Source organism: Poecilia mexicana, unplaced genomic scaffold (genome assembly GCF_051168715.1).
Source record: "Poecilia mexicana isolate PSO_F unplaced genomic scaffold, ASM5116871v1 scaffold_7, whole genome shotgun sequence".
NCBI classification, from domain to species: Eukaryota; Metazoa; Chordata; class Actinopteri; order Cyprinodontiformes; family Poeciliidae; genus Poecilia; species Poecilia mexicana.
This window is the reverse complement of record NW_028263376.1, coordinates 17,840,047-17,856,320: the sequence shown is the minus strand read 5'-3', so window position 1 is coordinate 17,856,320 and position 16,274 is coordinate 17,840,047. Positions and strand designations below refer to the sequence as shown.

The following is a 16,274-nucleotide window of genomic DNA, read 5'->3' as shown; positions in this document are numbered from 1 at the left end:
TAATGAGTCATCGTGGTAGGATGATACTGCTGTTAGCTTCGTGGCTAACATTTTAATTGAGCTGGAGGTAAGCTCCTCCTTGTTTAACACGTTTTTTAAAGCATTATTATAGATGAGAAGTTTATCAAAATGGGTCTATTTATTCTTTAAATACAGTTTTGCTTAATCGATAAGTTATTTTCTCTTGACTTTTACCTCTATAGAAATTATATTTCGCTTGACCGTTGGTGGTTACCATAGCAACCAGTAACCGCGAGCTAGCTCGTCCTCGTTTTCTGTTGCCGTCTGTAACTGTGGCGTGATTTGGGATCAGTGGTATTTTCTGGACAAGTGTTATATTTTAACTTTTTTATTTTTTAGACAAATTTAATTAAATACAATGTTTTATGTGTAATTTCGCCATCTTTAAGCTTGTAAAGCTTAAATAATGCAATATGAAGTAGATCCTTCCTGTCCATCCTCATTGGTTCAAGTAAACCTTTCAAACTTTTGAGCTACGTGACCACTGGGTCCTTTATTCATCTTTTCTGCATGCTTTTTGAGTTTTGTTTTCCTGCACCCAAAACGCATGAATTATCATGTCTGTAGAAGCTCGAATGATCAAGTCATCAAATGTAGCTTTACTGAAGCAGAAAATTATCTCAGTTGTTGGGCAACAAGAGTCAAAACCACTGACCTAACTACACTAGAGGGCAGCAGATCATAATTAAAATTCATTCATTCATAAACAGAAAGTGACACTTGAGTGTCTACCTTAGATTATTTTTCACCAAGCACATCATAGTTTGATTATTTGAGATGCATTTCCTGTTAGCTTAAGCAACAATAATAATATCAGAGTGTTGGTCCTAGATTCTTCAGTGAAAAATCCAGTGTTAAAAAAATATAGGCGTTTTATTTCACCCTTATTTCATTTACTGACAACTTTGGTTTGTATTCACTTAAAATGTGATTTTACACAGCTGCTGTAGTTTAGTAGCAACCTTTATAAAAGTCTAAACATCAGGGATACATTTAAAGTATGCAGTTCATTATCATCTTAGCTGACTGCTTTAACCAAATTCTTCAAGGTGATTCAGCTGCACTGCAGTAAGATGTTTCAATTTTACATCCATCGGTTGTAAAACTGATGTAAAAATTGACTGATCTCATTTTAGAGATCAGTAAATTCAATTAAACTTATATTTATAGTTGTAGCTAAGAACTTTGCTCTTTGTTTGATGACCTGCTGAAGGCAGAGTTTCGGAAAGAGCAGGAGTTTCTTAAAGTGGCAGAGGCCCAATTTCAAGTCGTTAAATTGAGAAGTCATATTTCTTTTAAGTCATCTTTATATATACAGCATTTTTATAACAATTGAAGGCAGAGCTGGCCCAAGGCATATGCAAGTTAAGTGGCTGCCCGAGGGCCCCAACACCACCATGGGGCTCCCCAAGAAATCATATGATTTTATTGTAGTGTTTGCACATTGTGCACATTTTACACATATCTTTTTACTTTTAAAACAAAAGATATTAAACTTGCTAACTTGTTTATGGTAAATTCAATATTTGTCTGCAGATGTTACTATTAAATATGCAACACTTAAATACCACTCTGCATTTCAAACGCAAACTAATTAGAGCACAATGAGTACAATGATGTAAGCATGTTACACATACTTACATCATGTAGTATAAGTCACATCTTGGTATGTGGGGCCCCGAATTAGAATCTGGTTAGGGCCCCAAAAGTCCTTAGGCCGCCCCTGATTGATCAATTGTGCTATAAAATGGTACAAAATGGCATTATGTGCCATTTTGTAGCACAATGTATGACACTCCCCCTTTAAGCAATCTACAAGCCAAGATGAGCTCATAATAGTGACTTTGACTATTCCTGACAGCAGCTTATAAGTCACCTAACCAGTCTTTACCATAAGACCGGGTCAGTACTCAGGGAGAGGCGACTTGTCCTGCAGCTCTTCTGCTCTAAAAGCGTCCATCAGAGAGACAGAGCTCCCTCTCTGTGAGGAAAGGCAGAGGGGAATCCCCTCTGGTGGATGCTGCAGAGATGATGAGAAGCCTTTTCATCCGCGCTGTTTCTCAGTCTCTCTGCGAGCTGCGTTAATTACAGGGCCCGGGGCCGCTCTTTGAGCTCACCGCGCTCCTCTTGAGAAACAGCCGCGCGTTTCATTCTCACGAGAGAAGGAGACGAAGAAAAAACAAAACAAACACAGAAGAAGGCGCACGCGCAGGAAGCTCGTGGAGCCCGTCTCGGGGAAATATTCCTGCGTGTCTTCATTGAGTTCAGCCCACTCTCCGCGCAGGACGTCAGCTGGTTTTAACCACCAGAACCGGGAGGATGTGGAGCGACGCAGCGCATGAAACTTTCTGCTGGAGAGGAGGAGAGGCGCGTCGCTTCGCGGAAACCATGGGAGACACTCACTAAACTCACTCCAGCTCGGACTCGCCATGGCTGTGGACGGTAGGAAGCTTTGTTTTCCTCTCCTAATCATTAATTTGTTCCTCTCTTTTTCAGAAAAACAGGCTGAATTTAGTGAGAGTGTGCAGTTCCGGTTTGTTCACTTGTCAAACCAGTTTCGTCGGGTAAATGCAAGCAGCTGGTAACAAAGCGCCTCCTGTGCGCTCTCAGAGAGATTCAGCTGAGGTCAAAGCATCCATTATCAGCCAAAAACTGGGTTGCTCTCAATCTATAGGGCACCGTACATAAACGCCTGCAGGGCACAATCTGCTGATGGACAGAGACAGGGTGCCGAAACGCGTAAATCAGCAACATCATCAAAGCTCTGGTCAGCTCGAAAGCTTCCTTTAGAGTCAGATCCAAGGTTTCTCAGGGGGAATTTTAATGTCAAAGTTAACCAAGAGGAGCTTTTATCTGTAGCGCTCACTCCAGTAAAATTAAACAAACAGTAATCAGGCTTCACTGAAGATGTTTGCTATTGGAAAAAAAACAGTTTGAAGTTAATGAGGACATTTTCCTCCCGCAGAACAGAGAGAGAGAGAGAGAGAGAAAACAAGAGGATGTAAAAAGGGGTAAAAAAACCAAACAAAAAAACCCTCTGACAAATGGGTTTAATTATGTGTTTTATAGCAGTGAAAGGGGCGTATTAGTGTTTACATCAGCAGAAGCACCATGAGCCAGAGCTCACATTTCAGCAAAGCTTCAAAGAAACCAGAATGGCATGCAGAGTTTTCTTAGATAACCTGATGATGAAGATGAAGCCTTAATGACTGCTGGACTGCTCAGCGGGAGATCCAGAATGACAGCGAGGAGAGGCACAGCGCTAAAAAAAAAAAAAACTCACCAGGACACTCTTTCATGAGCTGCTCAGAAACCAGCTCCCCCTCACTTCTCTTTTCCTTCTGGCCCTCCTTTCAAATTGTGTCAGTCAACTTTGTAGCACACACTGATACAGCTGCACGCATATTTTTCAAAGTGAGAAAATCCGTCCAATCTGGCTCATGAATCCGTAATGACCCACGGCTTTCTGCCAGAATCTGTGCCAGTAACAGCGTGTTTACTATAGTTCCGCAATCTTTAATTACTGGATGTGGAGAAGCCACCTGCTGTTGAGGGGGCTTGGATCTCTGCCTCCAGGCCTCCTCGTAATGATGAGAAATTGGCTTGTCTCGCTGCTCTGACATCTGCTTACCAGCCTTTCACTAAAGGTAATTGTAACACCTGAGCTCTGGATTTCAAAGACCTGCAGTGGTTAATGGAGCAGGTCAGATCAGGCATTTCATAATGACGTCAACTCTGAGTGATATGATTAATCAATATGATTAATTGTCTATTAATGGTATAGAGAGTTGTTACATTCACTTGAGAAACTTTATGGGAAAAAATACTTTTAAGAGTATTTTTATTATGCTGTACCTTTGTACTTTTACTTGAGTAATTTTATTATGAAGTATCCATTCTTACTTGAGTAAAATGTCTGGATTCTCTGCCCAGGTAACTTCACTGAATGAAGAACAAGTTTCTTTTAACCAAAAATTCACCAGACACACATAGGCAGTTTTTGTTATTGTTTTACATTCATGGAAATAGATTGTAAAAAAATATAATTTTTAACATTACCAACATAATTTTATATTTTGGTCCATCTGATAATTTAATTATTTTTAATGAATGAAGATTAATGATTGATCTTTTGATGAGTTACTCAGTTTTTGAGTAGTCTTTTTGTCCAAATATCGTTGTAAGCTTGAGTAATTTCTTGGATGGCCACTTTTTACTTTGAGTAAAAATATATTTTGGTGGTGTTACTATTACCAGAGTACAATTTTTTGGGTACTCCACCCACCTATGATGGTTTGTTAGAATAAAATCGGTTCCAATCGATTAACTAATAACGTCTGCGTAGAGTAGACCTTCTTTTATTGTTGTAGTTTGCCCGCCATCCAGCAGAGGGCGCCGCTGGTCATTCTTAAGGAGAGCCGTTGACGCAGAAACAAAGATGGCGGCGGGGAGTAGCATAACGGGAAAGTGGAACTGTCCATAGACATAATATAGGCTTATATTATGTCTATGGAACTGTCCAAACAGAGTCCGGTGTGGGATAGAAAATGCACTTTATGAGGTTCTGTTTAGACTTATTAACACTCGATAAGTTCTTTAAGTTACAGCCTTAGCAGAGCTCATTCAGCTGAAGTGCATTACTGAGCTTCATCAACTATATTAAACAAATTGTGCTACAAAGTTGAGGATGTGATGAATAGAAAAGTGGAGTATGTTTATTAACGTGAGAAAACCACAGTTTTCTGTTTATTTAGTCAATATTTATCAGAGCTGACGCAAAAATAATGTTGAAATTCAAAAATGTTCGCTACAAATTTACCGGAAGACGGTCGTCCCTCTTGATACAAAAGAAAATGTCAGTTTCGAAATTAGTCGTTAATCGACCTACAACTTCAGTCAACTTTAGATGAAGCCATTAATTAATCATCTGTATCACAAGCCTTTTGTTTTTAAGGCACTTATAATCTAAATCTGGTTGCTTTACTCCTTCTCCTGTTGTCTCTCCAGCTGCCTCCAGTTTCAGTTTCTGCAGGCCCGCTGTGGAGTACAGGGCTCTGCCTGAGGACTTCAAGCACCAGCTGAGTCGGCGGACAGGTGGGAACCTAACCTGGCATGACGGCCGAGGACAGAAAACGGCTGGGGGAAGAACCGTGAAGCTTCTGCAACAGCCGGGCACGGAGGTCCTGCAGGTACAGAGACCGACATGGTCTCAGCGTCAAACACCTGCGTCCACGTAATACCTGCCTGTCATTACGCTCATGTTGGAGATGTACAGGACTGGTTTCAGCTAATATTTACAGTCTTAGAAGAAGAGAGAAGTCACTGTTCTGATTCCAGGGTTTTGGATAAAAATGGACCAGATCCAAGTAAATATAATATGGTCTTTACCAGGTTCTAAACATGATTTAAACGTGAAATAATTTATATAAACACGCAACAGATTCTGTACTGTTAGTATTTGTTAGTAATCTCTGGCTAAATGTGAAAGTTGTGACAAGATTCATATACAGAGCTGAAAAATCAGGAAAAGGTTTGAATTTGGTTGAAACTTTGGAGAATGGAGAAATGTTTGCATTTCTAGACTTTATCTTCTATCCCAAACTGAAACTTTAAACAATCAATCAATCAATCAATCAATCATCCATGTTTTGTTTTAACATAAATGTCAATTTCACCAAATGTGGAAAAATCTTAGAGACAAAAAGCTGATCAGACTTAATGAAGTGTAAAAGCATAAAAAGTAGAATCTGCTCTAATGTTGCTGTTTTATATTACATGAAATCCATTTATTTTATTTCAATTTATAGATAAAAAATATCTATAAATTAGGTGTGAGCTATATGGGCCTAAAGTTTTATCACAACATTTTCTGTTATCATGATAACAATAAAAATAAAAGCTACTTATTACTGTTATCATATAAACAGTAATAACAGTAATAAGTAACAACTTATTACTGTTATCATATAAACAGTAATAACAGTAATAAGTAACAACTTATTACTGTTATCATATAAACAGTAATAAGTTAGTTATTACTGTTATATCACATAAAGAAGTTTGAATTGTATGACTAAGCTTCATGCAGTAACTGCTTCTAGTCATATTTTCAAATTATTATTTATTGAACTAACAGTGAAGAAAATAGTAAGACTATAAGTTTTAGGGGGTCTAAACATCATTAATTGGGATTTATAGTGATTCTTATTATAATTCTTATCATGATAAGAAATGTTTCATGATAAATGATAAACGATACAATAAATCTCAGAAGTTGTTTCTACATCTGGGGTGTCAAACTCATTTTCATTTTGAGTTGTATCAAAAATCTGAAAGTTCTTAAAGGGCCGGTGGTACCACAATATATTGATAAAACCAATTAAACTGTTCAAATAGCAAATAACTGTTCCTCCAGGATTTTGTGATGTTGGAGGCTTTTCTGTAAACATTCTCACTTTTACAATGTCTGTACTGATGTTAAATGTTAATTTTTATTACTCACTCTATCAATTACATACTACAACTTCACTCTATCAATTACATACTACAGAAAAATCTCTCAAAGTCTCTCAGTCAGATCCGTTAGAGACTGTCCCGAAGTTCTCTATGGGAGAGGAAAGGAGGAAGAGGAGAAGGAGGAAGAGGAGAAGGGGTTTCACACCCAGTTCTAGGATGAATATCCAAGCGGCCACAGAGGACCTTAGCTTTAAGCATTATGCTTCATCTTTGCCTTTAGGTGGCCAGGGTTTAGGTGTCCATTCAGTCTTGGGTCTGCTAAGTACTGCTACTTAGCAGTACTGCTACTTAGCAGTACTGCTAAGTAGCAGTACTGCTAAGGAGGAGTACTTATTGCACTCCTCCTTAGCAGTAATTTGCAATAAAATTACTGCAGTAAAATCAGAAAAAATGCAAAGATTTGTTGATTTCGTGTGAATTTTGCAGATTTGTGAAAACAGGAAGATCTTATTGATGTAATTTGGAGTTTAAAGGGCCGCATAAAAAGCTACGGTGGGCCAGATGTGGCCCCTGGGCCTCGAGTTTGACACCTGTGTTCTACATCAACAATTCTGGGCATGAATTCATAAGCAGCTAATTTGGACCGGCCATCAGATTTCAACGACCCTCTCCAGCTATTTAAACACACGGAGAGCTCCTAGAAATGAGGAACAGGTACGGCTAGAGGATGTTGAACCAAATGAGATGCAAATCTGATGATGTCCACTCCTGAGTTTATGGACAGAGGCTGTACATGTGTATTTGTGGCGCCACTCTGGCATCTTGTTGGAGGCTTTTCTGTAAAACTTTGTTGCCAGAGAAAAAAGAACACAAACACAAAAACCCATTCATTCCTCCCAGAGCAGCTGCCTCTGCTCTCACTGCTGGATTCAGACAACTCCTCTGCTGATACATTTTTTTTTATTTAAGTCAAATTCCTTTCATTATGTTGTCAGAACTTATTTATCGAACTCCGCCACTCGCAAATATGAGAGATTTTTGCTTGGCTGCAGACATTTGCCTCATTATTGTAATTACGCTGCAGCTGCTTTTTATAATCCTGGCTTTTCCTTTTTGATCGCAACTCTGATCGCTGCAGCTGCAGAGTCGATAACGTCGCTTTTTCTGACTGCTGGATGTGATTTGAACATATTCCCTTGTTTTGTTTTGTTGATTTTTTCAGTCAAAATAATTGAGTGCCTGTGCCAAGAGGCCAGAATAAATGCAGCAATTCCCACTCTTAATGACTCTCCTTGTATAAATAAATACATTTTTGTTGGTATAGTAGCATAACTTGGAAACTTCGATATTAAATTTGATTACATTCAAATCCCACATTAACAGAAATTATTTTTTTTCTCAAAATCACAAGTTTTAAAGTTCTTATCATCTCTAACAAACAACCAGGTTTATTTGTTTAAGTAACAAGGCAGTTCAAAGTGCAGGAAAACATTATGAACACATCATATAGTCAATAATTGTGAAAATCAGTAAACGTTACACTTTGTCGAGTGCCATTGTTAAAATCATCAACACACATCAAATATGTTGCTCAGTGTTTTGTTTATTATGGTTCAAAATATTAAATATTATTTGCTAAACAGGAGGGTTTTTAGTCTTGATGTTTCAGGACCTCAATGTTTCAGCGGTTTTGCAGTTTTCTGGAAGTTTGTTCCAGATTGGAGGCGCTTAACGAGTCCAACAGAACCCATATCAGTTTATTTAGCTGCTGGCTGTTTGGCTAGATGATTATTTATTTATTTTGCCTTCAGACATTGACCAGGATGTGAAAAGAGGCTAAAAAAAAGTAACAAAAGGTTCCTGTTGGAAACCTGAAGCAGAAAGTGGCACTTCGGGGTCGCTAAGTGCTGTGGCTAAGCTAATAGCAGCATAATTAGCCGTGCATTAAGAATAACCTAAGCCACTCTAACGGTAAATGTTATAAAAAAAAGACCCTTTTGCACTGAAGAGGAGCCTTTAAAAACATCCCATTAGGAAACATCAGTAAACCTGATACTCTGTTTGAACAGAGAGCTGCTTTAATTCCTCACTACATTAATTCATTTGATTTTGGTTCATATGGACATGATAGAAATTAATTTGGCTGGAGATGATCGCCTCACCTAAGATCCAGGTATCTGAAATTGGTTTATGACTAGACTGTATTAGTAAATTTAGATATTTATAATCATATTTTGAATATACAAAATACCTATAAGAAATTAGCATTTATTTTACTTATTATGAGAATAACGTTGTGCAACAATAAAGTCAAAATAGGACGAGAATGAAGTTCTGGTATTATCACAATAAAGACATAATTTTCTGACATTGTTCTCGTATTTTTCCAACTTTATTCTTATATTATTCTGACTTTATTTTCTTAATATTCCAACTTTATTCTCTCAATATTTTGACTTTATTCTCGTAATATTTTGACTTTATTCTCATAATATTTTGACTTTATTCTCGTAATATTTTGACTTTATTCTCTTAATATTTTGACGTTATTCTTGTATTATTCTAACTTAATTGTGGCATTATTTTGACTTTCTTCTCCATATATATTTTTTCTTAGTGTGTCCCTAATGCTCTGTCGTAGGAATCGGATCTGTTATGATAAAAATCTGAGGTTTTCTTTGTAATCTGTGTCGCTCAGCCCAAGATGGACGTTGTGATGTCTTGTTGAGGAAAACCGTCCTTTCTGCTGGTCTGCATCTTTTCCTCTGTGCAGAAAATCATGACTAGAATAAAAATCCCAGTCCAACAAACCCTCCTCCTTTGTGGCTAATGGACACTTTGTTAGCAGAGAATGGGAGCTGCTCTCCCCCAGCGGGACGGCGGCTCTTACCGCCTTTTAGCTTTAAATAGTACAGGTCTTCCAGCGCTCACACTTTGCTGCTGCACCACTGTGTCTGTTTATTGAGAAACGGAAATTATTGCGCCAGATAGCATCCAGTCGGCCGAGCCGGTCTCGTTTCCCTCCTAGTTCTTTGTGAAGCCCGGTCAGAAGCGTGAGCGGTTCCAGCTTAAATTAAAGTCTCTTGTTATCTGATGCAGCTTTGTCTCCTCACACGGTCAGTGTTGTCGGCAGCCGCGGTCCATTTATGCTGTGAACTGGCCTCATTTACAGCCTGCGTTTACAAGTCGGCTTTGTCTCCAGCCCATGAAAGGCGGTTTAAAAGGCCTTTAGGAGCTGAAGCTAAAGCTGCAAACAGAACTGGGCTGGGCTGATAACAGAGTCGCAGGCTTTGCTTTGTTTGCCTCTTCTCTTCTGCAACACACACAAAGCAGCGGCTGGCTTATTTTCGTCTCATGGAACGTGAACTTAATCGTTGCTACGCGGTTGTGCGGCTCTGTGAGCAGCATTATTACTGCTTGCACACTTCACTTTCATCTTTTACATGTCGTCCTTTCATTTACTCTTCATGTATTCATCATCCGCGCTCTTTTGTTCCTTCCCTGGAGGCTCAGAGCCGCAAAATGTTTCATTGTGGAATATTAAACATCCTTACTCAGGATGTTCAATATTAAGGATTAAGTAAGGATTAAACATTCTTAGATTTAAGAATTTTGACTGAAATCTAAGAATCCTGGCTTTTTTTCTCTGAATTCTGACTTTAAATTCAGAATTCACTTTTTTCATAAAATTCTTTTTTTTTTTCAGAAAATTCTGACTTTGACATGAAAATTCTGACTTTTTTCAGAAAATGTTCACTCTTTCTGAAAATTCTTCCTGAAAATTTTTTTTTCTCAAAATCCTGACTTTTTCCTCAGATTCCTGACTCTAATCTCAGAATTATAATAGTTGAAATTGTTTATGCACCGTCAGGCAAATCTAATCTTAAAACTAAAGTCTACCAAATAAATTTGGGACTATCTTTCAGAGCCTATAAAATGCAGGTTTACAAATCCTATAAGCATGAAGAAACGGGTATATTATTGTATAATATAGCTTTTCTTATAGGATAAAGAAAATCAGAGTTGGAGAAAAAGCCAAACTTACTAAACTTTAGAACGGACTTTCTGATGAAAGACAACAGGATTACTGGTGTACAGTTTTTACATCCTGGACATTTTTAAAGCTACTCACTACCCAGACTTTAACTCAAACCTAATCAAACTTCCCCCAGATGTTGCTTGGGACATGCAGAACGCGTCTGGGGCAGTTTTACTTTTTGTTATTTTGTTTAATTGCAGGTCTCGTCTTCCACATAAAAACAAGCCTCTCCACATGTGCATTCCTCTGATGACATCACATGAGGTTCAAGGAAGCTGATTGTCCTGATTTCTTCTGAGTACATCTTGTTTTTTTCTCTTTTTATCGCTTGTTTTTTTTTTTTTTTATCAAATTCCTCCCTCAAAGACGTTTCCTTGTAATCTGCAACCAGAAGTTGGGTTTGTGTGATAAAACACATGGAGGTTGTTTGTGAAGAAGACTTTAAAAGTCAGATTTCATCACTGAAGAGTTTCAGTGATTACTTGGTCAGTTTTCAACAATAACATTCATGTTTTCTGCAGAACTGAAAACAGTTGATCGTCAGCCGTTTTCTACTGATTCCAGCTACATTTCTGCGCCTCTTGTGATGTCATTGACTCAATTACACACAATGAAGAATTTCATAAATCCATATGACAATAAAGTCTTAACAGAAGGAGAATAAAGTTGTTTTATGAGAACTCCAGCATAAAAAAATAATGTAATGCTATCACTTTATTCTTGTATTATTTCAGCTTTATTCTCGTACAGTTAAAATCAGATTTGGTTTGAAAAAAATCTTAGATTTAACTATTAAGCCGTGTTGGTCAGCACTAGTGCATACAATATGTACGTAACGTGAATGTTTGTGTTTCATCCCAGTGGCCTGTGCTTGATTTTTCTACAGCACATGCAGAGACTCTGCATTCTGGTTCTGGTTGTCAGAGTTCAGCCTAAAATTAAATTCAGATCCACGACAGATTGAAAACTCTTCAGAGACGTTTGTGTTTCTGCATACATTTCAGATGCATTTCCAATATCTGGCAAAAAGCTTGCAAACGTGACTGTCTGTAGGACTGTGTTGTGACCCGTTTCTGCAAGTAAATGTTTCTATTAACTGTTGGTCAGTCCAAATCACCTTTGAACAAAGCAGCTTACGTTCTGAAGTGGTGGTGGTTTCCCTCATGAATATAAATGACTTTTTCAGCCTTTATGCTCGGCTGCAGCCGTCTTTTCCACAAAGCGCGAAAACATTTAAAAGTTGAGCTACATTTTCTCTTACTTTGTCCTGAAAGTTTTGTTGTTTGTCTATTTTTTTCAGTACCGCTCCAGTGACAATTACGGCATCTATCACACGAGTCCGACACAGCCCAGCCTGATCCGGCCCGTCGTCCTCTGGTCGCAGCAGGACGTCTGCAAATGGCTGAAGAAACACTGTCCGCACAACTACCTGACCTACGTGGAGGCGTTCTCACAGCACGCAATCACAGGTTCACCCGTCAGAAGACACATAATCACCTTTTTAAAGTAATCTGACAATAAATCAGGCTAAACTTTTCCCATTTTAGCTCAGTTAGGATTTTCAGTTTCTTTAGAGAATTTACAAAATTACATAAAATCAAGGGTTTTAAGACTGTTTGATTTGGAACCAAGAGTTCAACATTTATTACATTTTCAGCTGCTGTGGTTCACTTTCACACTGCGATGTCAAACGATCCAAACTAATTAAAAAAACTGTTCCTCTCCTCTCCTGTGGGAGCGCTACACCAAGAACCACTGAAGGAAATGACACAAAAACCTCAGAAGCAGACACTAAATGTAAATAAAAATGGTGTAGCAGTTGTAGGATTTCTTTTTTGTTTTTTGTGAAAGACCACAAGTCGTTTCTCCCTTTAAAGTTAGACTTGTCGAAACACAAGTCTAACGTTTGGTTGTATTTACCCAGAATCCCCTACACTGTAGTCCACTTCCTGCTTTTGGAGCGGTCTCCTTGTCATTCACATATAAATTCAAAGCGCACCAAAGTTGAATTCAACTGAACAGAGACCTAGGTTAGTTTGCTTTTTTGGTTGTATCAGAGTTTGATTTCACATTCATATTTCCCCTAAGGAACCTGACTTTCTAGACAAATTAACTTGAGTTTGATTAAAGCGGACTAAACCGACCCTTGCTGTGTTTTCACACGAGCCTTATTTGGTGCTCTTTAACTGAACTCTAGTCCGGTTCGTTTGGGGAAGTGTGAACGTGCAGTCAAACTCTGATGCAACCAAAACAGCAAACTCTGGTCCATCTAAAAACCTTGATCTCAGTTCGGTTTAAGTGAACTCTGGCGCAGTTTGAATGCATATGTGAACACCAAACGGACCAGAGACCCATCCAAAAGCAAGAAATGGACTATAATGCAGGGCATTCTGGGTAATAGCAACCAAAACAAACATGCCAGCGGCAGTAATGGTCTTTTACCAAAGACAAGAGAAATTCCACAACCACTAAAATCTGACGCTTCTCCATTTTGTTTACATTTTATGAAAAAGGAAGTTGTGCTCAGGGTCTTCTTCTGAGAGTTTTGTATTGTTTTCTTCAGTGGTTCTTGACGCAGCGCCCCCACAGGTGAGGAGGGGAACAGGGTTTTCAATTAGTTTGGATCTTGCTAACCACAGTAGATGAAAATGTAACAAATGTTGCAACTTTGGGCTCTGGTCAAACCGAGTCTCCCGGACTATCAAGTGTGAAAACATCCGTGGATTAATTTTCTTCAGAATAGTGGAAAAGCCTAAATGATGATGTAAAGTCTTCTGAAAGCAGCTTTCACTTTGCAGGCCGTGCTTTGTTGCGTCTAAATGGGGAGAAGCTGCAGAGGATGGGTTTGGTGCAAGAGACGCTTCGGCAGGAGCTGCTGCAGCAGGTGCTGCAGCTCCAGGTGCAGGAGGAAGGGCGCAACCTGCAGCTGCTCAGCAGAGGTAAACGGGGGCGTCTTCAGGGTCCCTTCAGACATTTTCACACAACAAAAACAAAAATCTGTAGTTTCTGCAGCCATATTTATTAAAATCAATATAATATTGGAGCATTAATTGGAATTAATTTGTTTTTTCTGCCATTAAAAAGAGATGTTCTCCTGTATTTTCTCTCCTTCTGGACGTTTCTCCTGACACGTCTCCTCTCTGGTCTCCAGCAGTGAGCTCACAGCTGCAGCTCAGGCTCCCTGCTGTGCAGAACATGATTGAGCTGCAGCTGAACAAAAATCTGGACAAAACCTGAGAAAATAACTCGAGACGCCGATCGATTGTTTTTATCCTGCTTTTACATTTTCACTTTCATTCTCCCATCTTATCAGACTGAGATAACAGACGTGAGGTTATCCAAGTAGTTTGAAAGTTTTCTGACTTAAAAAGTTTAATGTTGTCTTTTTAATTTATCAAATAGAAACGAAAAGCACCAATTTCCCTTTTTTACTGTTTTCATTATGCCAGAAACAAAAATTTAAATATGTTTACTGAATGTTTTAGTTGCTTGACTCGTCATTTTTGCAGAAATTTTAATTTAACAAAAAGTAATAAGTAAATAAATTAAACATTTACATTGTTTCTATAATCGTGATATTAATTTACCCTGATCCCTCAGTCTTCATTTGATGCTTTGTTTTGCGCTTTTTGACTGTAGTTTTATTACGTTCACCAACTCTGAGGAAATAGCGATAATAAATAATTGTTAACTTAAAACAAGCTGCTATATTGTGCTTTAAAGTTACTTGTCAGTTTTGTCTTATTTCATGTGTACTAAGATATTTGCAGTAGAAACTGGTCCAGAAAAACTCTGTAATATTTTGTGTTTTTGCCGTAGAGGCTCAGGGTAAAGTTTCCACAGCCTGTGATGATGTGGGGAGCCGTGTCATCAGCTGATGTTGGTCCAGTGTTTTATTTAGTCCAAACTGAGTTCAGCTGGAAAGTTTAGAGCGTTTACATAGCGGTTTCACTCTGAAACAATACCAGAAACCCTTAAAACACTGAAGAATTGTGTAACCTAAACAGATCTTCATAGTCTTGGATATTTTGCACGGGCTTAATAAATCATTCCACACAGCATGTCCAACATAAACGCTGTAGAGCGTTTTAATATGAAAGGTTTAAGGTTTAACAACCTTATGGAGCCATTCTGTCTGTAACATCTTATCTGTTTTCACCCTGGCAGATGCAGTAGATATGAAATGATGGGGGCAGAAAAAATGTCTGTACAGTTTATCTTTCATGTATGGACGAGTCAGAAAAGCAAACAACTAATGTAACTGCTCAGCCTCACACAGCCTGTAGTGCCTGAACTCTCGTTTGATTAAAAATAATTGGTCAGTTAACCTCATCATAGCTGGTAAACTACTGGTAGAATAAATAACAGCCATTTAAAGGGAACCATTAAAGAAAATTCTCAGTTTTTATATTTACATTTGGATCTCAGCTGCTTCTAAAAACAACCCAAGTGGTGAAAAAAAGCACCTAGTTGTTTCCAGCATTAAGTTAAAGTTTTTTTGGTGTCTGGAAAATGAGCCGTTTCAAAACCTTCCCAATTATCAAGTCACGCTTGACAGGCACTGTGCTGTTACCTAGCAACCCCAGCCGAGCTCAGCCTCGTTTAGCAACGCAATCGGAGCTCCAGCATATTTGGACAGCCGGTTTTACCTCTGTATGCGCTGTACAATGGCTGCTGGAAAACACAAGAGTTTTTATTTTTTGTTGACTTACCATCCAGAAGCCACTTGCTGCATTCTTGTTGTTTGTGCAGGAGGCTCAACTAATGCTTTTCAAAGATGTACGGTTTTATAATTGCTCGTCTGTTTGATCCCATTTTCATGAGTGTAAACGTTGAGTTTTGGGGCTTGGCCAGCAGCAGCTTATTTGGATTAAAAGTGATAAGAGGCCATAAAACAGCTTGTTCAAAAAGGAGCTCAAAACTGAAATCTTAGAATAATTTTGTTAAAAAAAATGTGAAGAACATGTTTTGTATAGACCATAGATCTTTCCTAAACTGATCAGGGAACCATAACAGGTCAGCTTTAAAGAAAAGAGAACATTTAACAGTGCTCACCTCTCATTCTGTGGCTTTTTTTCAATGTTTAAAAAAAACAACATTGTGCTGTTTTTCCAGAGCATTGTAAGATTGATTGTTTTCTGTCTGTTCCCTGGCAACTGCTCAGAAACAAACCCCCCTTCAGTCTTTTTCAGTGACAGCAAATTGTTGTTTTTACACTTTGTTATACGGCGCAGGCTTCACCAACAAGCTCTAACATGTCAGACGGGTCGGTTGGTGGATTTTTCCTTTGTGTGTGAAGCCGTCCCAGCTGTTTCCAATCATACTGCCTGGATGAAATAAGAAGCAGCTGCTTGCAGCTGGGACACCGAAAAACAACTGCACTGAATGTTTCTGATGGTGTTTTTATTCTTCTAGGTTCTTTTGGAAGAATATCTTAGCTGGAGAAACCGGACGCTCCGATGAGGAATAAATCCATCTGAGCTGCAGAATGGTGTTGAACGATTTTAACTCAACATCGACATGACGGACAGACGCCATCTTTACAGACTGTGAACTGTGATGAGAAAAGCATCATGACAATCTGATCTAATATTGTCCTGCTCTGATTTCTGCTTAATTATTATATTCATGTGTATCTTTAAACATTGTCTGAATTTTTATGTCAAAAATTTAATTATTAAACAAAACTATTAAAGTACTGGTGCTTCTTTGTGTGTCAGTTGTTTTGAGATGTGAGATGGACAGAGTTGGGTTGTAA

At 38.4% G+C, this 16,274-nt stretch overlaps 1 protein-coding gene across 2 annotated transcripts; it reads left to right on the top strand.

Annotated features, from left to right (window-relative positions):
* The first annotated feature begins 1,980 nt into the window (after positions 1-1,980).
* On the top strand, positions 1,981-16,214 carry samd10a (sterile alpha motif domain containing 10a). 2 transcript variants are annotated; one of them, XM_088007170.1, is made up of 5 exons: positions 1,981-2,463; positions 5,029-5,210; positions 11,817-12,022; positions 13,315-13,455; positions 15,932-16,214. In XM_088007170.1, the coding sequence occupies exons 1-5, from the start codon at positions 2,451-2,453 to the stop codon at positions 15,984-15,986; spliced, it is 597 nt and encodes a 198-aa protein (XP_087863296.1). In that variant the 5' UTR covers positions 1,981-2,450; the 3' UTR covers positions 15,987-16,214. The 2 variants fall into 2 exon arrangements, with proteins under 2 accessions (XP_087863296.1, XP_014839348.1); XM_014983862.2 differs by having other exon boundaries at positions 1,990-2,463; positions 11,817-11,985.
* The last annotated feature ends 60 nt before the right edge of the window (positions 16,215-16,274 follow it).